Source organism: Aspergillus homomorphus, assembly GCF_003184865.1.
Source record: "Aspergillus homomorphus CBS 101889 unplaced genomic scaffold BO97scaffold_52, whole genome shotgun sequence".
NCBI lineage: Eukaryota > Fungi > Ascomycota > Eurotiomycetes > Eurotiales > Aspergillaceae > Aspergillus > Aspergillus homomorphus.
The window spans coordinates 114962-136018 of record NW_020291938.1 but is presented as its reverse complement, the minus strand read 5'-3'; the positions used below and the strand labels follow the sequence as shown (position 1 = coordinate 136018).

Below are 21057 nucleotides of genomic sequence, written 5' to 3'. Positions count from 1 at the left end.
ATACAAGTCAAAAAGCTGAGACTCAACATTAGTGTCTTCTGCTCAGCAGTCTGTATACTGGACGCCTAAGCATTCTATCCTATGCTGATGTCAATTGATGCCTGAGGCAGGTACCATAGTTAGTAGTCGGTAAATAAATACCCACCCATCCGATTCGGGCCTAGTTCACATGGTACCCGGGCATGAGTGTCCCGTCCGCTTACCGCATCCAGGACAGTATCGAACTCCCTCCACCTGCTCCTCAACGTCTCAAAGTTCTTTTCGCTTCTCGACCAGACGAAAGCAATAATAGGGAAGAATTTCATCTCTTGTCTTCTCCTGAAGAATGAGCTGGACATTCTGCCTTACTGCCTGGCTGGGTTCATGGTAACGGGTTGCGTTCTCCGGTTTTCGTCCCCACTCGGACTTAGCGCCTATCGCCCGCTCCAGTTTAGCCTTCGTGACAACTGCCAGGCCTGCCTTCATTCATCTTCCCACTCTCTTCTCACACTCCCAGCTCGTTACGGCCTCGTCATACTCCCGCCACCCTAACTTCACATCTTAGTTCTTCCGAAAACAAATTGGGAGAGATGGTCATTCGAATCTGCTGCCGATGAGCTCCATGATCGAGGCCAGCAATGACTGGGCACGAGAGGATGAGCTCGACTTGGGACCAGACGACGATGCACCCTCCCCGCCGACCCGCAACGGTCTCACCGACCATGTTGTTGACTCCCATCAAGGGTCGACGTCGGATTCAATGGCTTTCGCCGTCGAAGAAGACCTGCCAGATCTGACCAGCGAGAATCATGCCTCCTCCGTCAAACCACTCCCTGCTGTTGACCCCGATACGACCGATCTTCCCTCTACACCGCGTTCCGGGCAGCCCGGCGCTCCCGGTAGTGTTGATGAGACTCTTTCAATCCCGGACGACACTCCCTCCCTCCATGTGCGTCGCAACTGTCATTTTGCGGTTGTGGTCCGTGGCTGATTGATCGCTATAGGGCTCCATCGTATCGTCGCGAAGCAGCAGCGCGTTGGCCTTCCGAGGCTCGCCTCGACTCAGCCCCAGCCCCTCCCATCGCCCATTCGACCTTCGTTTCCAGTCCAGACTATCTTCCAGCTCAATCGGTAACCTCCGATCGGCGTCGCCATTTCTAGCGCACTTGCACTCTCGCAAATCCTCCGTCACCAGTCACCTATCTCCTGGCACCGTGGACTCGGGGCCCGGTACGCCTCAGGGCCCCTGGGATGTCGTGCGATGGACCAAGCTAAGAAAAATCAACGGCCAGGCGTTCTCCGAAGCGGGAAAGCGAAACTTTGGCCATCCGACTTGCATGGCGGTCTCAACATCAATCGTGGTCGGAACTTCCAAGGGAATAATCCTCGTCTTCGATTACCAGCAGAACCTCAAGACAATTGTTGGCCTAGGGACGAAAGGTAAGCTTCAACGACGCCTTGGCTCGCACTGATAATGTACTAACTGTAGATTTAGCTGTCGAATGCGGCGCGATCGCATCCCTGGCGCTTTCTGCGGACCACTCCACGGTTGCCGGAGGCCATCAGTCCGGCGATATCTTTACCTGGGAAATTTCGCGATCTGCTCGACCCTTCCTTCACATACCCCCGATACCGGCAAGTCAGATCGATGATCGTCCAGCAGATGGTCATATCGCAGGGTCTCCGGTCATTCATGTGGGCTTCTTGGGTACCCGACGCACTGCGCTTGTGTCTGCCGATAAACGAGGAATGGCCTTTTCGCACTTAGCCACACGTGGAATGGGCGCAGTCGGACGGACGGTGAAGACAAGTAGGATCTTGGGCCGCTATCCCCAGGTTTACGCAGAAGGATTCCGGCCACGCAAGCCCAGCTCAGTCCTGGCCTTTTCGCCTCTTCCTTTGGGCAACGTTGAGCAGCCGACCGACTCCCTGGGTCTGGTTGCTATGCTCACGCCCTATCTTCTAGTAATCGTGTCAACGACACCCGTCGCCCAAACTCAACATAAAGCGCCTCGCCCAAAGGAGGTTGCTGCCCATGGCGCAATGACTGGAGCGCTGGCCTGGTTTCCGGCAATTCGGCTGAAGGGTACAGAACACGAAACGTCGCGGACGAAGCTGGTCTATTGTTGGTCTAATGTGTTGACGGTGCTAGACGTCTTGGAGGTGGAAACGGACGAACCTCCGAACCGGGACCGACCCCCAAGCCTTGCGTTCAGACCACGAAGCAGATGGAAAGCTGACGAGGCCATTGTAGCTGTTCAATGGCTGAGTCGCTCAGTGATGGCGGTGCTTACGATCACGCAACAGTTGCTCATCCTCGAGGATCACACCATGCGTGTTACGGAAGCGGTTGATTTGCTTAATCGGCACATCTACCATGTGGATTTGTTCTCCGCTCAGCTCCATAGCCTGGTCGAACAGTTCAATGAGGAGGATACAACGATGCATGGTGTGGTCGCCGATGCATTCTTTATGAGTTTTCGCTCTTATAAGGGGCGCTTGTTCCTACTGGGCTATAATGAACTTCTTATCGGAGGTCTCTCAAATTGGGCTGATAGGTTACTTGCCCTCATGGAGGCAGGCGACTTCATTGGAGCCATCCAGGTGGCGACCTCCTACTACCAAGGTAGTGCTGAGAAGCTCACGATTGGCCTCCCGGAAGAGGACGCATTGAGGCAGCCTTTGGTTCGAGAAAAGCTCCTGGAAATGATTTCTGCATCGCTAAAATATGCATTCGGCCGCAACGCAGAGGCGAGTAATGAAATGCTTGAGAATACACAGCTCCAGGAACTGGCCGAGGTTTCTATAGCTGCTTGTGTTTGCATGTCCGAGTTGAATTATCTCTGGGACGAAGTTTTCACCTGGTTTGAAGAAAGTGACTCGCAAGGCATCTTCCTGGACGCACTTGAGTCATACATTGTCGAGGGAACTGTTCGCTCTCTTCCTCCTACGGCTGTCAAAGCTTTAATCAATCATTTCGCGACCAACCACACAGCCAGCAGACTGGAAGAAATCATCTGCCTACTGGACACGGCCACTATGGATATCGACCAGACCACTACGCTCTGCAAGCACTACAACTTGTACGACGCATTCATTTATGTCTGGAATCGCTGCCTTGGGGACTATGTGGGTCCACTGCAGGAGCTCTTGGGGCTCATACCAACCCAAGAGGCCTTGACTAACGGAGACTCTGCTAACGACATTACACAATACACGAATGCGATGAAAGTGTTCCCTTATCTTTCTTTTGTCCTCACTGGTCGGGTCTATCCTACTGGCGATGACATGGAGGAGACGGATGCCAATCGAGTCAAGGCGGCCTTGTACGATCATTTGTTCTCTGGAAACCCTTCCGGCAGAGGGCGAGAGGAAGCCTCTGAGACATTCCCAGACCTGCGGACCATGTTGAGATTTGACACAGCTAGCTTTATGAGCATGATGAACGAAGCGTTTGAAGACAGTTTTCTGAATGACCAGGAGCCCGATGAAGTCCCGTCGCACGGGGTGTCAGTCAATCGACAGTATTTGATCAGTGTCCTACTACAAATCATGACTTCCTCGTCCTTTGATGCATCGGATACCATTTGGTTAGACATGTTTGTTGCTCGCAATCTTCCCAAATACCCTCAATACATTCTTCTCTCGGGCAGCACACTTCATCAGGTCCTCGAACGACTTTGTCGATATCCAGACCCGGCCATGGCGGACGACTGTGAACTCAGCGCTGAGTACCTCTTATCTATCTATCATCCTCCTGATGTGCAAGGAATGATACCGTTGTTCAAGGAAGCTCGGTTTCTCCGGATCTTGAAATCGACGTATCGTTCGGAGAAGCAATACCCCGAACTCATCTTGACCTATCTCGAAGACCTCAATGAGCAAGAAGCCGTTTTTACGTGCCTGCAAGACTGCCTTCGTCCTGGCTCCGGTCTGGGCAAAAAGCAGAAAAGGGATGTTCTTGACGTGGTAAAAACCCATGCTGGTCAGCTTGCCGCGATCAACGTCGAACGAGCCGCCCATACCATGCATGCCTTTGCTCCAGAAACACACGAGACCTTTTTGAACGCCCTACAACAAGATCCCTATCGACAATACCAGTACTTGGGCGTTATCGTTGGGATTGCTCTGCAGTCTGTGACGGAGGGCCGACCATCCAAACCTATCGAGAACTGGATGATCGAGCGGTACGTGCAGCTGCTCTGCAAGTATGATCCTTCTCGAGTGGCCGATTTTGTCGATGATCTGCGTATAGGTGACGTACGTCTGGAGGAGCTGCTGCCTTCCATGGAGGAGAGCGGTGTAGTGGACGCCGCAGTCATCTTGTTGGCTCGTCAAGGCCAGGTTCGAGCAGCTATGGACCGTCTCATCACACATTTGGGGAAGCTTGAGTCTGGCCTCGTGGGCATTTTACAGAACATCAACGACAGTCCAGATTCTGCAAGCACCACCGAAGCCACTGACCACCTTGTAGAATCATTGGAGAAATATACCCGTGTCGGCACTTGGCTCTGTCGGGGCCAGACGAGCACGGCCAAGAATTCCCGAGCAGTTGAGAAGAATGGCTTCAATAAAGGAGCTGTCGAGCTGCCTCTGTCGTTTGATGAAGCCCTCTGGCTCGATTTGATAGAGGCTGTGGTGCGCATTGCCAGTGGTGTCTTTGGCTTGATGCCCAAAGAAACCGCAAGAGCAGGCGATGCTCCAGTGGCCGCAACTCCATCTCACTTGATGACAGCCTTCCGTTCCCTGGTCCAGCAGGTATTTACCGCCCTGCTCGCCAGCACGGTGCGGAGTGGAGGGCCGTCAACCAGCGAACGCAGCGATGTCGCCTTTCTCCGAATCCTGCGTGCCTTCCTCACGAGGGCTGCAAGCTGGTCGCCATCCCTGCTTGAGCTGCGGGCGGTGCTGGCGTCGATATTCTCCGCATACACTTACGAAAAATCACTACTGGCTCTTGCGAACGGCATGCTCGACCGGGACTTATTTGTGCACGTGGATGAGGTGACACGACTGCGCCAGCGGGGATGGCGACCACGCGGCCAGGTATGTGAGATCTGCCGACAGCGCATCTGGGGACCTGGGGTTGGACCCCAGTACTGGCAGGCCTGGGAGCAAAAACAAGCAACGACGCAGCAAAACCGTCTTGCAAAACGGCTCCACGACCAAAATGATCCTGCGACCGCGCGGGGGAAGGGAAAGGCGGCCGACGTAGGTCAGCCGCGACATTTACTGGAAGGCCATGCGGACTCTCCGGATGGCTTGGCTTCTGCGAATGCGGACGGTTCCGAGCAGCCTGCCGGATCTGTCGTGGTTTTCTCCTGTCGACATCTGTATCATCGTCGTTGTATTCTGGACGTCGAGCAAACTGATGCTGCTCAGAACCATTCCCGTCAATCATTCCGTGGCGGTTCGGACCTGGAGGTGTTGTCGTGCCTGGTGTGCCCTGTACATACATAGTGAACGAGCGATTGGCATGTGATAATGACCCGTCAAATTCTATTTAATCCTATTTCCTTTATAGTCTGTTTCTATCTTGTCGATCTTTACCACATTTTCTTTGTTGCGCGTTGGCTGATGCTGAATGACCGGGCGTATGGGACGCCCGGTGCGAAGAACAGCGGGAAAGACGCCTCATGAATCGGGGTGAGTCTACTTCCCTCCTTCACCATTTTCCTTTATTCATTTGTTTGCCAATCCTGCTTGTTCCCCCCCCGGAGACAGGCGGGAAAGCGCCGATCGAGGGACGGGCGTGGCTACTAGCTTTGCGCGTGTGCTTCGCGGCAGGCCGAAAATCGCCGACGATTCGCTCTGCATTGACGAGCTTGCATTCCTCACCCGCCGCTATTTGACGCCCACTCCATGCACTGTCAACCATTGGGCTCGAGTCCTCCCTTTTTACTTGGCCTTGGATCCCCTGACGAAATTGAGTCTAATCCTCGTCCTGTCTTATCACTGGTCAGCGGCGTTCATTTGCGCTTAATCATACATCCTCCCCATCAATCCGTGACATATCCACGCGCACATGGGCCTGCCATCTGCCCCCGACTGCCATTCACGCCATGCGACAGGTCTCAAGGTCTGGTCTGCTGGGTGGATCATGGCTGACGCCACGGTTCACTAGTGGATGAGCTTGTACGTTGCGGGTTCGCGCAGGAGAAAGGAGTCCTGGTCTATATATGGTTGCTTCAAGTCCGTCGCAGACAGCGGAACTACAAGACCATCACAGTTCTGCAACACTCCTTTGGTTCACACTTCATTGTCCTTACAGCTGGGCTGTTAGTCTTCATTCATTCTATCAAGAGGTAGTCCTGCTACCTATCCACTCCTTAGCGACTCGGAGATAACACTCATTCACCTTGCATTGCGCCATACATTCCTTCTATAGGCGCCATGCGGACTGGTACTGCCCTCCTGACGGCTCTTGGCCTTACGGTGCAGATTGGTAATGCAAGATATACATTGCTGGATGACTATACCAGCTCGTCCTTCTTTGACCGCTTTAGCTTTTACACTGACACGGATCCTACCCACGGGTTCGTCAGCTATGTTGGCCAATCCACCGCTCAGAGCGGCGGCCTGATCTCAACTAACGCTGATGGCTCGGTCTACATGGGCGTGGACCACACCAATGTGGCCAGCAGCGGCCGGGAGAGCGTGCGCATCACCAGCAACAGCCAGTATACCCACGGGCTGTTTATTGTGGACCTGGCGCATATGCCTGGTGGAATTTGCGGCACCTGGCCCGCATTGTGAGTTGCCCTTGGATGTACAAGTGTGTCCCTAACTTCCTAACCGAACGGAAAACAGCTGGCTCCTTGGCTCCAACTGGCCGAACAACGGAGAGATTGACATCATCGAAGGCGTCAATCAGCAGACCGATGACTTGATGACCCTGCACACCAGCGACGGATGCACGATCAACAATTCTGGCTTCACCGGCACCCTGACGACCAGCAACTGCTATGTCTATGCTCCGGATCAGTCTAGCAACGCGGGCTGCAGCATCACCTCCCCCAGCTCCCAGTCTTACGGATCGGCCTTCAACTCTCTCGGAGGTGGTGTCTACGCCACCGAATGGACAAGCTCCGCCATCAAGATCTGGTTCTTCCCCCGGGGCAGCATTCCCTCTGATATCACAAGTGGCAGTCCCACCCCGTCCTCCTGGGGAACACCAGCCGCCAACTTTGCCGGTTCTTGTGATATAGACTCGCATTTCAGCGCCATGCAGATTGTACACCTCCCCAACCACCCCATTTACCTAATCCCTTTTCTGCCGGGTCCTCGACTTTGCTAATACTTAGTATGCAGGTCTTCGACACCACCTTCTGCGGCGATTGGGCCGGGAACGTCTGGAGTTCGGGGTCCTGCGCCTCCTACGCAAGTTCCTGCACAGACTACGTGGCGAACAACCCGTCTGCATTCCAAGATGCGTACTGGACGATCAAATCGCTGAAAGTCTACCAGGATAGCAGCATCAACAGCGTGCGCAATTCAACCACGTCAAGACGCTGGCCAGGCATGTCGCAGATGGGCCGCGGGCCGGCATTTATTAAAAAGGGCCGAAGAGGTCCCGGGGGATACGAATATGCTTTCCGCGGGTGATTTCACGATAGAACGAGATACGGTCGGTAGAAGATAGACTACTTAGATGGTTCCTCGATTCGTTTGGCTCTGCTTCGGGTTGGTTCTGTTGTTGGTGTTTTTTTTTTTCGGGTTCGAGACCCAGGGACATTCGCTTCACTTGACATATTCAATCCTTGCTTTCTTCCTTCCTTTTTTTCTTCACATTCGTTTCTGGGATATGAGGGACCCTGTGCACCGACTTACCTTGCAGTTCGCATTCGCTTACCGGGAGGGGAAGCTAGGAAGAGGGCTATTCATTCGTTTTTGGCGAAGACGGTAGATGGATATACGCATCGCCTTCGTGGTTTCTTTTCAGAGATTCAAGACGCTCGTTTTTGGCTGGACCAACTCAGGATTTTCGAATGATGGTTTGAGGGAGGGAATAGATCTAGCGGGCGGGTCATATACACTTTGTATATATGCGTTGGTAATATATACTCTACTCTCGTTTTGAAAGGGTTCTGCTTGTTGTTATGTTGCTATTAAAATGCTTTCTTCATTCAAAAAGGGTATGATACTTTCGTACTGGAAACATACAACACGCCTTCTTCGTCCACGCGTGACTACCTAGTAGGGAGAGGCATGCAAATGGTAGTCAGTAGTAGCGTAAAAGGATGTGAAACTTTTGATCTAACAGATCTCTACCAGGGTATTCTATATACACAGATACCACATTCAAAAGAAAAACCAAGAAATAACAACCATGCCGGAACTACAAACCATCCGAACAATATCAACACCATTACTTTCGAATGCAGCCAGTCCCATTGGGAAGAGTGACCTGGCCAACCCACCAAAACCCAGACGTACACACACCTGAGAAAACCACGGATGTTGCGAATAGACCAGACAAGAGAAATATAAAAAGTCTTCATATCATAGAATAAGGGTTGTGTGTAAGGCTCAAGCTTTTTGATTGTGTTCCCGCGGCTTTCATTACAACTACTACTGCTGCTGCTGCTGATCTAGTGCTTCTTCTTGCGGCCCTCCGTGCCCTTCTTGATGATCTTCTGTCTCTTGGAGTCAATCTCCTGGTCGTAGATCTCGCGGGCGGATTCGCCCTTCTTCCGCTTGGTTTGCTTGGAGGACTTGACGCTGACGGTTGAGGTGCCGCCGGTGCGGATCTGCTTCTCGGCTTCGTCCCATGCGGTGCTACCGTTGTTGATTTCGTATCTGGAGGCTGTAAATCAGTTATTGTTCGTTCCGGTCCGGGTCGAGGAGGGAGTGGAACGGGGGGGGAGTATGGTCGGGTTGGGGAGTTTGAGTTGGTAAGGAGGGGTGTGACTCACTTCTCAAGAGGCAAGGCGTCGATCAGTGCCCGCTGCTTCTCGCGCAGCTCCTCGTCGATCTGCTGGCCGCCCTCGCGGAGCTCGTCATCGAGTTCCGTTTCCAGGGGCTTGAAGCGGTCGTCCATCACCTCGTCGTGCGCCTCCGTGGCGCTCTGCGCGGCGATGGCGGCCTTCTCGGCCGGGAGGGTCTCGGCGACGGCGCCCTCGATGACGGCACGGAAGTGCGTCGACATCTTGCGGATGATCTTCAGGAACATGGCCAGTAGCTGCGAGGACGGCAGGTTGATTTCTTTCTCGAGGGCCTCGAGGTTCTTGCGCTGCAGACCGATGGCCAGGAGGATTGATTGCTGCACGCCCGAGAGGCTGACCTTGCCGCTGAGGCGGCCGGAGAAATAGTACTCGGCGATCGTGGGGACCATGTCCAGGATGACGTGGTAGTCGAGGAGATTGTTGGCATAGCTGTCGAGACGCTTGAGGTCAAAGGGAGAGAAGGCGCGGTCCAGGTCGGCCTTGGTCAGGGGGAGCGGAGTGAAGGAGATGTCGAGCTTGGCGCCGGCGTTGGCGGACTCGCAGATGCTGAGCGACAGTACCGAGGGGAATTCGCGGAACTGGTACGACAGGAGCGAGTTGAACCGCTTGTGGAAATCCCGCGAGAACGCGCCCAGCCAGCTGGCGTCGTTGGGGCCGGTGGCAAGCGTGCGCAGCATCACGCACGAGTGCTCGCCGGTCAGGTCGTTGGGAGTCTGGCGGAGGTAGACTGGAGAGAAGGAGGACCGCTTCCAGAATTTGTGCAGAGAGGGGGTCAGACCGAAACTGACACCGAGATAGTCCAGAGCGTCGGGGCGGCGCTCGGAAAGCTTGCCGAACAAGGGAGGCATCTTGTGGATGTCGCGGACTTGGATGTTGTCGTCCAGGAGATTGGAGTTGGCGAGTTCCTCGTCCGTCACGCGGACCATCTCCTCCGGAGTCTCCACGGCATCCTCTGACAGACTGGTGAACTTGCCCTCGTAGAAGTCGGTCAGCAGCTCCAACGCGCGGGAACCGTAGCCCATGTTGAGGTACTCGGGGTTCGTGGCGATGCGGACCACTCGGGCACCGGAGAGGCCGGCGAAGTCTTCATCTTGATATTGTTGGCTGACCAACCAGGGAATCAGGTCTCCTCCGGCTCGTTGACCGCGGCTTAAACTGTTGAGAACGCTCTGTCTGCTGATGCGACCTTCCAGCGCAACCTGGATCACAACAAGGGGCTCGGGAAGCTTCGTGGCCTCCTCGTCAATGGGAGGGACAAGGACAAACAACTGGTGCGCGGGGGCATCGCTCATAAGCTGGAGATCATTAGGGGTATTCTTGTAGTGGCTGGCCACGTAGAGGGCCATCATCTGCTGCAGGAACTTCTCGGAGACAGGGTGGAAGGAGAATAGGGTATCACGGTTGACTTGGAGCAGTTGGCACTGCGATGGGTGGGGGCAGCCCTGGGTGTTCATCCGGGACTTGGGCAAAGTCGCGTCAAGACACAAGACCTTGTTCAGCCACTTCTCCACCGAATCGCCGGGAGCGTAACGAATAGGCTCAGCAAGGGTAATCTCGCGGAGCGAACGGCCACCCAGACCCTTGTCGGCGTTCTTGGCCGCCTTGCCGGTCGCCCGATCAGCGACATCGATTCCCTCCTCACCATTGGTCTTCAGTCCTCCTCTGGACTGCTCACGAAGCTGCTGAATCAGCTTCAGCGAAAGAGACCGACCGGTTCCTTCGTAACCGTTGATTGTGGAAGCCATGAACACCAGGTACGGGCCCATCAGTTTGCGGACCAAGGGCAGAGGAATGGCGGCAGCCTCATCGATAACCAACAATTCAGCCTGACCCAGAACATGAGCATCCTGCGGCTGGATGTACTGAATGGTCTGGCGGTGCTGACGGTGGATGTTGACGCGAACAATAGCCTTGTTGAAATCGGGGTTCGTCGACTGCAAAATGGTGTAATCGACATGGTCCATGTAGCCGAGCGCATCAAAACCTTTGAACACGAACTCGAAAAGAGTCTTCAAGTTCTCTGGGCTGGGCGAGGTGATGAAGATGTTGCTGTATCCATGGGCCACCGCAGCCGCAATGGCGACACCAAGCGCCGCCGACTTACCGCGACCTCTGCCGGCAGTCAATGTCACCGTGCTGCGAAGCGTCTTCTCGGCAATCGCATCCACGAAGGTAAGAAGCGCCTTCGCCTGATCCACGGTCTTGGCCAGCTTGACCAGGGGCCCAACCAGCTGAGACTCTTCCAGGCTCTCCTTAATTTCCTTCAACTCCTTCTTAGTGCCCGTGTTGTTCTCGTCAATCGATTCGGGGGGCGGCAGCGGCTTGACGTTTTTGCCTCCGGAGATAGGAAGAACGTTCATTTCGTCGTCCAGAACAAGGCAGGAGTCGCAGCTGCCCAGGGAAAGGATGAAACGCTCGTTGAATCGAGCCACCACATCGTCATGCGCCTCGGTTCTGTACCGTGAGTGAATGTCCATCGACAGAGTATAGAGTTGCTTCAAGCTGCTCATGCCCTTCAGCAACAGCAGAACAATACCACCTCCCTCGACGGTTTCGACAGTGCGGGCGAGCAGGTTGGGCGTCATGGCTTCGAAGTCCTGGAGAATGCACATGCCATACGTGTTACCGAGAATCTTCTCCGTTTCCTTGTAGTAGACATAGCGGATCTGGTTGAGGGTGATGAACAGCTCGAACGGGTCCTCCTGGTTCGGCTCTCTGATACCGCGCTTGACCTCCTTCTTGATCTTAGCCTCGCGCTTCTTGCGGTGACTAGTGAATCCCAGTAGATCCTTCTTGTAAGCCCACAGAACAGACTTGTTCTGCTTGACGTCGACGCTGGACATGATGTAGTGCAAATTGACGATAACATCCTTAGCGCGGTCGCCGACGACGACAAAGAAGCTTCTCTTCTTCTCTTGAACGCCGTTCCGGATGAGCGCCGGAATACGCGAATCAATGGCCTTGCGAGGCATGATGGCGATGTGATCTCTTCCTGTACTCTTATCGTAGAAGGGCCAATTGGCGGAATTCCGAGCGCAATGCTTCCAGCCGGTCGGAGGAAAATTCGTCGACGGCGGCGGAAATCACAGACTCGTGCCGGAAGTGCTGTCTGTGAGAACCGATCGGGACACCGCACAGCAGTTTGATTGACCGAGACACAGACCAGGTCCTCAAGAACAGAGAGAAGACAGATGGCCAAGTGCTGGGGACTGAGATCACACTCTCTTGCTACATGTAGAATTGGCAAGCGGCGGTTCTGCGCCAGAAAAAAAAAGTTATCGGCGACCGGGCCGCAACTGCCAAGTGCCACCGCTTACTGTAAATGATACCGCCCTCCCAGCACGTGCCTTACACGGTGCCTGAGTGTGGCTAATCTCAAAGTGGTATAGCGGTTCTTATCTGCGGGAGCGTTATTCACGTGATCCTTGGCAAGGCTGCCTTTGCCAAACAGAACGGAGACTTGGCCGAATGTCCGAGACAATCATACAGACATACGCTCTGTCAATTGTTCGATAATTCTTCCCCAAGGTTCACATGCAGTCTACATACATTCTGTTACCACTGACTGGTTCTGCGACAGCCAGGGACGGACTTCACACAGCTAGCCCCCAGTGGAGCTGCATGGGAAATTAACCGGTTGCTATTTTAGGGCCCGTGCTTCCCAACCCCGATCAGCCGCCTTGGATTCTCATGGACCGAGATTTGATAGTAGACCATCAGGAGCGGAAAAACAAGGTTCTAATATGATGACCGAGAGTCGATCGATGCGGACGACATCTGTCTGAACTGTGACGAGACAAGACCGTCCCAGATCACAGGGGCAGATGCCAGTTTGGGGATAGTCGCAGCTGAGACTGGCATTGCCAGACGCGTGGACTTGTCTTGGAACTTTGCCGATCAGGAAGGAAGATGAATGGGCTGGACCCTGACGGAGAATACTCACTCACTACTGAAGTCTACCTACGGAGATTGTACGTAGATGAGAAGACATTAGTGACATTCCAGTCTCAATGCTGACGTGCATGAGAGAAAGAGACCGAAAGACTATTTACTAAAAGGCTAATGACTAGTCGATGATGGCCAGATTGCAACCCTTTGATCCATGGGCCAGAACAACCTTCTTCAATTTCTTCCTTTCCTTTCCCTTCCGTGTCAGCTTCTCCTCTTCTTTTGCTCTGCTTGCTTGCTTGTTTGTTTGCTTGCTTGTTACTTGGCTGGCTGCTGGCTTGCTTGACCAATCTTGGCATCAGTAGTCTCTTTTCTCTTCTCTAATCCCCTTGCTCTGCTTCTTTTCTCTCCTCCTTCTTCCCCCTCTTCCCCCCTCCTTCGGCCCCCTTTGTCTCTTTTCCTCTCCCCTGATTTATCCATGATTCATTCATAAGATCGGAAGAAGGAAGACACCGAAGAAGTGCAAGTCCTGACGTCTCCACTGCTACCCGTGCGGGATTGCCCCAGCCATTTTCCACTCTTCTCCTCTCCTCTCCTCTTCTCTTCTTCCTCCCCCCCCCCAAAAACACCAAGCCGAAACCTTTTGGCCACTGGGTCCCTTAACTCTCTCTTTCCTTTCCACGCGTTTCTCCTCTTCCCACCTGTCGCCCTGGCCTTTTCGGTAGTTCACATCATAATCTCAATGCGCTGCATGAAATGAACGATTAATCCATGCAAGAATGGCTATGCGACCTGCGTACTCATGATTGTCTGATTCGGAATGGTACACTTCTCCGCTGAGACGGGGCTCAAGGCCTCTGTGGGGTGAGTTGCGGCCACAACTTCCGATCATCTGCCTCCCTTAGATTTCCATGCGTGCTAATTGAGATTCACCTGCCTTAGAATCTTTCTGCTTAGCTGCACCTTTCTTGCAACGTCTTACTCCACCACTTTTGCTTTCGGTAAATTCCGTCCATCCCATGGAGAAATTGTGTAGTTCGAGGTCTCGGGGCGCATCGTGCAGCCACAGCCCGGCTCGCTAACACTCCCCTCAGATCATCCCCTCAACACCGCTGTGATAACATGTCTCATCGCTGGGTTCTCCCTCCTGATACTAAGCCGGATCGTCAATCGCATCCCCAACCCGGCATCCTCCGTCCACAAGTACAGCGTCATACCTTTGGCAGAACGCGACCAAGCCATTGATGAACCTTCGTCGCCGATCAGTCTGGAAAGCAGCAGTAGCAGTATTGGTCCTTCGAAGACGCGCAACCTGTCTCGATGGTTCAGAATCGGCCTAATCTCCGTGCTTGGCTGCGTCCGGATTGGTCTTTATCGCCAGATAACCACAAACATTGAATGCGCGCCGGACGGTTACGCGGTAAGTGCGCTGGCATACAGGACATATGCAGAAGGCAGCGCTAAACTTCAATGTCTTGGCCTTAGTATACAATCCCCCTTTTCATCGCTATCTATGACTATTGGCGCAATCAGCGTGGTCGGTCCGCAACAAAATGGGCCGCTCCTGAAGAGCCCCAAAATGCGCCACTTCGCACAATAGCGACTATTGCCAGTCGCATACATTTCTTCGCCTTTCGCGGCCAGTTGCGTTATGTCGCGTCAGCGGCTTGCCTGCTGGCAAGCGGATACCTAGCGGTGGCATTTGATAAAGGACGAGAATCGACATACATCTGCGCCACGGTGTCGGGCCAGTTTTCGCGACTACACACGTTGAGAGTGCTAAGCGTCGTCCTCGACTGCTCAATCTTGATTGGTGCTGCTGAATTGTCCAATGAAGGAACACGACCTCGTGACGGCAGGAGGAAACAGACTTTGGTATCTTGGGGTCTAAGCCTACTGGTGAGTCGGTCTGAAGATCGGTTCGGAGAATACGAGATCTAACCAAAACCAACTTGGAAAGGGCGTGGCTACATTCTGGGGTGTAATAGTGATCGTTCTCACAATCAAGTCTCATGGCGGTGATGACTTTGTCAATTCTCATTTTCTGCGGAGTGCGATAGGCCAGGGTGTGCTGGTAGCTTGTGTCGTCGTCTCTGCTTCTCAGCTAGTAAGTCCTTCGCATCCGTTGCGCGAAAAAGCAACCTGCTAACCCGACCAGGTCCCTCACTATGGCATTGTCGGGCTTTCGGTGCTGGCTGGCTTTGTCTCTTTGTATTACACCTGGACTGCGACCCTGTTCGAAGGACACCAGCCATTCCCACTTATCACCGCTCCCCGTGCCTTCGCCGCTCTGCTCTTGAATTATCTTGGAGGGCTGTCGTTCCTCTACGCGCGAACGGTCTCGGAAGAGGAACCGCAATTCCTCTATCGGTTTAACATAACTTTGCGTGTTGCTTTGACCGTAATGGCCGGCATTGGCTTCATTCTGGTCACCCAGCAAGGCAGTGTCGCCCACTTGCATCCGATTGACTTGCTCATCTACGAAGGCAGGCAACATCATGATAAATGGCTTCATCGGGCCAACAACAGTCAAACTCTGGCCGATGCTGTCGCGCAGTATCGTCTGCAATACAATCAACACCCGCCACCGTAGGTTCTTGTCCAGACCTTACTTACCATACCCTTGACTAAACATTCGACCAGGAACTTCGACAAATGGTATGAATTTGCCACAAATAAATCCTCCCTTGTCATCGACGACTTTGATGAGATTCACGAAAACCTGCTTCCGTTCCGCGCTTTGCCGCCTGCAGCAATCCGCGACATGACGCAGAAATTGGCCACAAACCCTTACAATGAAATCGGTGCCATCAGCATCCGCAATGGCTCGGCCAGGGTGCAAGAGGGCATCAAGCCCACCCATGCTTGGATGGTTATTAGTGCCGCCAAGATGATCGAGAAGTTTGCCGAACACCTGCCAGACATGGATCTGGCTTTTAATTTGAACGATGAGCCCCGTGTGGCCGTGCCTTGGGAGAAGATAAGCGCCCTCAAGGACCAAGCTCGGTCATACCCAGAACTTCGAGACGATAGAATATCAAATGAATGGTCGGCCGACCGTGGCGACCAGTGGCGACCAATCGAGCCAGCTGATCAAACGCATGAAACCATGTTTGTTGACAACTCCTTCAAGAATATCTTCGACCGCTATGTGAGCCCGACATGTCCTCCGTCTTCCAAAGCGCGCTCCCAGCGCATATGGGACCGCCGGCACCTCTGCATTAGCTGCGTTCGGCCTCACTCCCTTGGCGAGTTCCCCTCCGACTGGGCCCTGGCGACAGACATCTGCCACCAGCCTGACCTGGCCCACCTCCACGGCTTCTTCATGTCCCCAGCCTCGTTCAAAGTCTCGCAGGAACTCGTTCCAGTCTTCAGCCAGAGCGCCATCGCCGGCTTCGGCGACATCATCTTCCCCAGTCCTTGGAACTACGTCGACAAGATCGAATACAAACCCTCCACGGAATATCCGGATGCAAACTACACCGACAAGGCGAACACCTTGTTCTGGATCGGCAGCACCAGCGAGGGTATCAGTCACTCAGGCGAATGGAAAGGCATGCCGCGGCAACGCCTCACTCACCTGATCAACAACAACACGCACAACCACGTCTCCGTCTTTTTGCCCACCACCGACAACACCACCGACTCGTACCGCTACCAAATTCTCCCGGGCACGTCTCCCTCCTCCGACCTCCACCTTGACACCACCGTCCACATCCTCGACCCAATCGTCCGCTGCTGGCGCAAGGACTGCGACGACCAGGCCGCCGAATTTGGCCTTACGGGCCGCGTGGACTTTCAAACCCACTGGCAGAACCGATACCTCTTCGACGCCGACGGCGCCGGCTTCAGCGGCCGCTTCCTTCCCTTCCTGCAGAGTCACAGTCTCCCCTTCAAGACGGGGCTGTTCCGCCAATGGTTCGAAACGCGCATCACCCCCTGGCTACATTTCGTGCCCGTGGACGTCCGCCTCCACGGTCTGTGGAGCACCTTAGCCTATTTCTCCGGGGTCGAGTCGTCCGCGACCGACCAGACGAAAGCGCCTCCCCTCCTCAAACCCCACGACATCGAGGGCCAATGGATTGCCGAGGAAGGCCGGAAGTGGGCGAACCAGGTGCTGCGCAAGGAGGACATGGAGATCTACTTCTTCCGGCTCTTGTTGGAATGGGGCCGGTTGACGGACGATCGGCGCGAGGAGCTGGGGTTCAAGCTATAGTCATAGCTATGGCTATAGCTACTGAGATTTAATAGGCTAGCTCTTCCCCTGACTATTGAATGATAATGATGATGTGAGGGTCTGGGTGGGTGGAGTGGAGCAAGGGGGATGGACATGTGTAATGACTATACTACTACCTATTGTACCTTGTTCTTCATTTTCTGTTTGTTTTATCTTTCTACCCCTTTTTTTTTCGATCGGAATATATTCTAATCTTCTTGTTCATGTGACGGTTTTGGCCTTGTAGAAATGTTGAGCTTAAATGTGATAATCAATCACGTGTACATGTTGATAGGCTACGCTTGCGATTAACTTATGGATTCATGTTTCCTTGCCTCATTTAACTTAAAAGATCATGGCTAATGCTAGTCACGCATTGCCGCACCCATTGTTCGCGGGGCCTTGATTATCACTTATCTTACAACTCGTCGTGCTCCGCCGCCGCTGGCTTCTCTTCTTCCTCCTCGACCTTCTCGACGATCACGCCTTCGGGCAACTTCGACTTGGATCCCTCTCCGAGACGGATGGCATCCACCCACGCGTCCACGCGCTCAGGGCTGTAATCGCCCTCAGCGGCATCATACTTTCTCCACCATCCCCGCCGACCGTTGACGGCCACAACCTCCAGGTCCTGTTCAGACAGCTCCAGCGCCGCACGCAGGGTCTTTGCCGCGTCGTTCGTGGCGGAAACACCGTACAGAGGGAACAGCTTGCTGTGGTGGAGGGCGTGCTTGTGCGCCACCTCAGACAAACTGGCCAGAACCACCTGCGCAGGGCTCTCCGCTGCCTCGGCCTCCGGCTGGGCCTCCTCGGGGAGAAGGGCCAAGACACAGGTTCCAGACTTGGGAGCGAGACAGGCTGCGGCGAGGGCCTCAGGCGTCGTCAGGGATTCGATCTGAGGGGCGGGGACAGGGACAGGGGCGGCAGGCTTGGGCGACTGCTCCTTTGGCTCGGACTCGGGCTGGGCCTCATCATCGTCCTTCTTCACCTTGTCAGCGGCGGCGGCCTTTGCTTTCTTGGGCGGAAGCGGCGCAGGGTCCGGGTTGGGCGCGGCGACTTGACTCAGGAACTCGACCAGCGGCGCCTTCTTCAGATCCCCGCTGTAGACGATGGCATCCTCCTTCTCGGATTTCCCGGCCGGCAGCAGCACGAGGGTGGGGAACTCGGTCACGCCGAACCGCTCGACCGCCGCCGTCTCCTTGTTGCGGATCTGCGCGACCTCGATCGAGCCCAGGAACTCGATCGCCAGGGCCCGGATCAACGCGCTGGTGGTGCCCTTGTCCGTGAAGAGGATCGCCTTGGGGACCGCTTCCTCCTGGGGAGTCAGCCAGCTCTCGAGATCCTTGTCTGTGACGCGCCGCACGTGGTTCGGGATGCGGTCGACCACCGCCTCGACGATCGCCTTGGCCGTGCGCGCCCCCTGGTAGTCCTCCACGCGCGGCTTGCCGGACTTCTTGCCGGGCGTCACGATCTTCAGCGTCGGGAACCCCCGCACCCCCATCTGTCCGCAGATCGGCTTGTTGGCGTCCTCATCGCAGTTGATTGCCGCTACTTTGGCTAGGCCATCGAGGTTCTTGGCTGCTTTCTCGTAGGCGGGTTTCAGGTTCTGGCAGTGACCGCACCAGGGGGCGTAGAATCTGGAGAACGGGTTCGTGTTGGTTTAGATTGTTTGGCCTCGTGGAGTAGTTGGAGGAGAGACGGAGAGGGAAGGAGAGGAGGGAGAGCTTACTCTACAATCTGTGGTGAGTCGGTGTTAGTTAGGGATGCAAGCAACACAGGGCTCACGGAACTGAACGTACCGATGTGTGGTTGGAATTGGCGATGAGCTGGTCGTAGTTCTTGGATGTCACCTGCAGCACGGGGGACTTCTTCGTGTACAGTCCATCAGCTTGGACGGGCAAAGCCGCCAGCAAAGATGCGGCGAGGAAGACAGCAGATTTGGGCGGAAGCATCTTGAGATCTCAGATAGATTTGGTCACCAAAGAGACAAGATATGATACACAAGTTAGTACTCTAGTAGGTCAGCTGCACCTCCTGACAGCAGTCAGGGAAGAGGAAGAAGATGGAGGATTGAAGCAAGGTGTCCTGAAGCTCTTGGCATGTGACATTGACTGGGATTAATTGGTGGGTTTCTATGTATACACGGAAAGTATGACTGACCCTCTCACCGCCTTGGGAATTGTCCCCAACTAGCAGGCGGTGGACGGCCCTTCTGTGTTATTCCCGCATCTTCAGTCTGTTATTTCCGAGCACCAAAATACACACACTATCATATCACAACCAACAAACAAGTGTGAATCGGTACTGCAGGCTCAAATGCGCTCTGCCCCGCTTTTGCATCCTTGCATGGCCTTTCCATGGCAGGCTTAATGCGAAAGTCTTCTTGAGCATAGCTCAATCATTGCCTCGTCAACCTTATCATTAAACGTCCGTGGTTCCATGATCACACGACATTGATCAACCCCGCAAGTGCCCATCAAACCATGTCTGCGGCTCCGGAGCACGAGGGCACGATGCTGTTGACAGCACTGCCCCGCGAGATCTTCTGGATGATTTTTAACCAGCTTGCGCCCAAAGACATCATATGCTGTCGTCGAGTCTGTAAACTGTGGAACGAGGCTTTCAGTAGTCCTCTGTACCTCATCCCGCTGCTGAGACAGCTCTTCCCGCGAGCCCAAGAGGTGCGGGAACTCGACCACCAGACGGAAACGGACACGGATACGGACGAGTCGTCACCCGCAGACAAGGAGGACGGCCATTGGCGCAAAGTCTTCGACCGGGTTGCGTCTCGATACGACCATCTGCGTCGCGGCCAACCCCAATCCGTGCAGAAGTATCGCCTGTGTGATGACTTCGGCGCCACGGGCGAGCGGGAATGGTTTCCGATCCAGCCGTGGGAAACACACGCGAGCCAGCTCGTCCAGCGCGTGGACTGCCTCTTCTCGGAGTCCTTCTGGTCCTACGAGGAGGGGCTGGTGGTGTATCCGAGTGCGGACCACGCGTGTCTAGTCCTTATGGACCTGGACAGTGGCCGACGGTTCATGGTGCCGTTCATCATCACAGAGAAGGTCGTCCGGCGCCTTCGGCTGCAGAAGCGGGTGCTGGTGGTCGAATGGGCCGAGCCCAAGGCCTTTCACTGGCTCAACGACAGTGACGGCGTGCATCGGCACTTTGCCTCCTCGTTTGACGTGACCCAGTCGCCCTCCACCGGCACATGGAGTATCACATTTCGCAACGAGTGGAAGATCATGTTCCTTGGCCATCCGCTGAGTGAGCGAGATCGGTTCTACTCTACTCATAGCAAGACGCATTATGCGATCTATATCTGGCAGCCCAACCGCAGCTTGTACACTGCGGATGACGATGCCCCGATTGAATCGCTTTCGGTCTGGGATATCTCTGCCCCGTCATCGTATCGGCCCTCATTGGACCCTACGGGTCGCCTGCGCGAGGGCGCCGAGGATCAAGGTCCCCCGATCGTCTCGCGTCTCGGTTTTAGAGAGCTCGGCTTCTACTCCGTCAGACAACGAGGCCTCCCAGGGGTGCAGTGTCTCACTATCACCGATGATGATTACTCGATAGAAATCGTCGAAAGTCGATGTCCAGAACCGCAGGTTCGGAGAGGCCCGGCGGACTGGACCTCGGAGGTGCGGGTGACTACCATCCCCTTGCTCGGTGATGGCCCTGCTTGGAGACGAGCCGTGGATGTCTCGCTGCCCCCTTATCGAGGTAACTGTAGCTTGCAGACGAGCCCGCTTCGGTCCTCTCCGTGGAACGAACCGTCCTATGCCATTGTCTCGGAGGCGTATGATGAGAAGGCTCAGGTGGGTTATTGCCTGTATATGTCTTCTATTCGGTGGCCGTTCGATATGCGGATGCTCCTGAGTATTCGAACGCCAACATCCGATACCAGGCTCATGCAGGACGAGGCATTCGAGCTCACCGGCCGAGGGAAGATCTACGGAAATGAGAGATACATAGTCGGTGAGAACGGAAATCGCGAACTGGTCGTATTCAGATTCGATAGATAGA

At 54.6% G+C, this 21057-nt stretch overlaps 6 protein-coding genes across 6 annotated transcripts; 4 read left to right on the top strand and 2 right to left on the bottom strand.

The window, feature by feature from the left end:
• The first annotated feature begins 226 nt into the window (after nt 1-226).
• Nucleotides 227-5543, top strand: BO97DRAFT_473209 (CORVET complex membrane-binding subunit VPS8). The gene is made up of 3 exons (XM_025700212.1): nt 227-928; nt 984-1419; nt 1475-5543. Exons 1-3 carry the CDS (start codon nt 593-595, stop codon nt 5434-5436), a joined length of 4734 nt encoding a protein of 1577 aa, XP_025547334.1. The 5' UTR covers nt 227-592; the 3' UTR covers nt 5437-5543.
• Nucleotides 5544-6060: 517 nt separating this feature from the next.
• On the top strand, nt 6061-7997 carry BO97DRAFT_398714 (glycoside hydrolase family 16 protein). Its single transcript, XM_025694203.1, has 3 exons — nt 6061-6728; nt 6787-7210; nt 7288-7997. The coding sequence occupies exons 1-3, from the start codon at nt 6370-6372 to the stop codon at nt 7579-7581; spliced, it is 1077 nt and encodes a 358-aa protein (XP_025547333.1). The 5' UTR covers nt 6061-6369; the 3' UTR covers nt 7582-7997.
• A 342-nt stretch (nt 7998-8339) lies between these two features.
• Nucleotides 8340-12141, bottom strand: BO97DRAFT_446348 (ribosome biosynthesis protein KRE33). The gene is made up of 2 exons (XM_025698639.1): nt 8892-12141; nt 8340-8775 (listed from the first exon to the last, which is right to left on the bottom strand). The coding sequence occupies exons 1-2, from the start codon at nt 11891-11893 to the stop codon at nt 8568-8570; spliced, it is 3210 nt and encodes a 1069-aa protein (XP_025547332.1). The 5' UTR covers nt 11894-12141; the 3' UTR covers nt 8340-8567.
• A 1488-nt stretch (nt 12142-13629) lies between these two features.
• BO97DRAFT_354677 (putative capsular associated protein) lies at nt 13630-17025 on the top strand (the record flags this gene model as incomplete). Its single annotated transcript, XM_025692108.1, has 7 exons — nt 13630-13673; nt 13752-13810; nt 13904-14229; nt 14295-14708; nt 14770-14916; nt 14968-15398; nt 15453-17025. 7 exons carry the CDS (start codon nt 13630-13632, stop codon nt 17023-17025), a joined length of 2994 nt encoding a protein of 997 aa, XP_025547331.1.
• A 333-nt stretch (nt 17026-17358) lies between these two features.
• BO97DRAFT_446346 (putative disulfide isomerase) lies at nt 17359-19106 on the bottom strand. The gene is made up of 3 exons (XM_025698638.1): nt 18825-19106; nt 18755-18762; nt 17359-18662 (listed from the first exon to the last, which is right to left on the bottom strand). Exons 1-3 carry the CDS (start codon nt 18975-18977, stop codon nt 17444-17446), a joined length of 1380 nt encoding a protein of 459 aa, XP_025547330.1. The 5' UTR covers nt 18978-19106; the 3' UTR covers nt 17359-17443.
• Nucleotides 19107-19538: 432 nt separating this feature from the next.
• BO97DRAFT_354745 (F-box protein) lies at nt 19539-21056 on the top strand (the record flags this gene model as incomplete). Its single annotated transcript, XM_025692109.1, has 1 exon — nt 19539-21056. The coding sequence occupies one exon, from the start codon at nt 19539-19541 to the stop codon at nt 21054-21056; it is 1518 nt and encodes a 505-aa protein (XP_025547329.1).
• Between the last annotated feature and the right edge of the window lies 1 nt (nt 21057).

Excerpts from the sequence above, each read along its gene's own strand:
- BO97DRAFT_473209 (XM_025700212.1), top strand. The coding sequence starts at position 593 with ATGAGCTCCATGATCGAGGCCAGCAATGACTGGGCACGAGAGGATGAG. Across the intron at positions 929-983 it reads ACGACACTCCCTCCCTCCAT|GGCTCCATCGTATCGTCGCG; the intron begins GTGCGTCGCAAC and ends TGATCGCTATAG. Across the intron at positions 1,420-1,474 it reads TGTTGGCCTAGGGACGAAAG|CTGTCGAATGCGGCGCGATC; the intron begins GTAAGCTTCAAC and ends CTGTAGATTTAG.
- BO97DRAFT_398714 (XM_025694203.1), top strand. The coding sequence starts at position 6,370 with ATGCGGACTGGTACTGCCCTCCTGACGGCTCTTGGCCTTACGGTGCAG. Across the intron at positions 6,729-6,786 it reads TGCGGCACCTGGCCCGCATT|CTGGCTCCTTGGCTCCAACT; the intron begins GTGAGTTGCCCT and ends AACGGAAAACAG. Across the intron at positions 7,211-7,287 it reads ATTTCAGCGCCATGCAGATT|GTCTTCGACACCACCTTCTG; the intron begins GTACACCTCCCC and ends CTTAGTATGCAG.
- BO97DRAFT_446348 (XM_025698639.1), bottom strand. The coding sequence starts at position 11,893 with ATGCCTCGCAAGGCCATTGATTCGCGTATTCCGGCGCTCATCCGGAAC. Across the intron at positions 8,776-8,891 it reads GACGCCTTGCCTCTTGAGAA|ATACGAAATCAACAACGGTA; the intron begins GTGAGTCACACC and ends TACAGCCTCCAG.
- BO97DRAFT_446346 (XM_025698638.1), bottom strand. The coding sequence starts at position 18,977 with ATGCTTCCGCCCAAATCTGCTGTCTTCCTCGCCGCATCTTTGCTGGCG.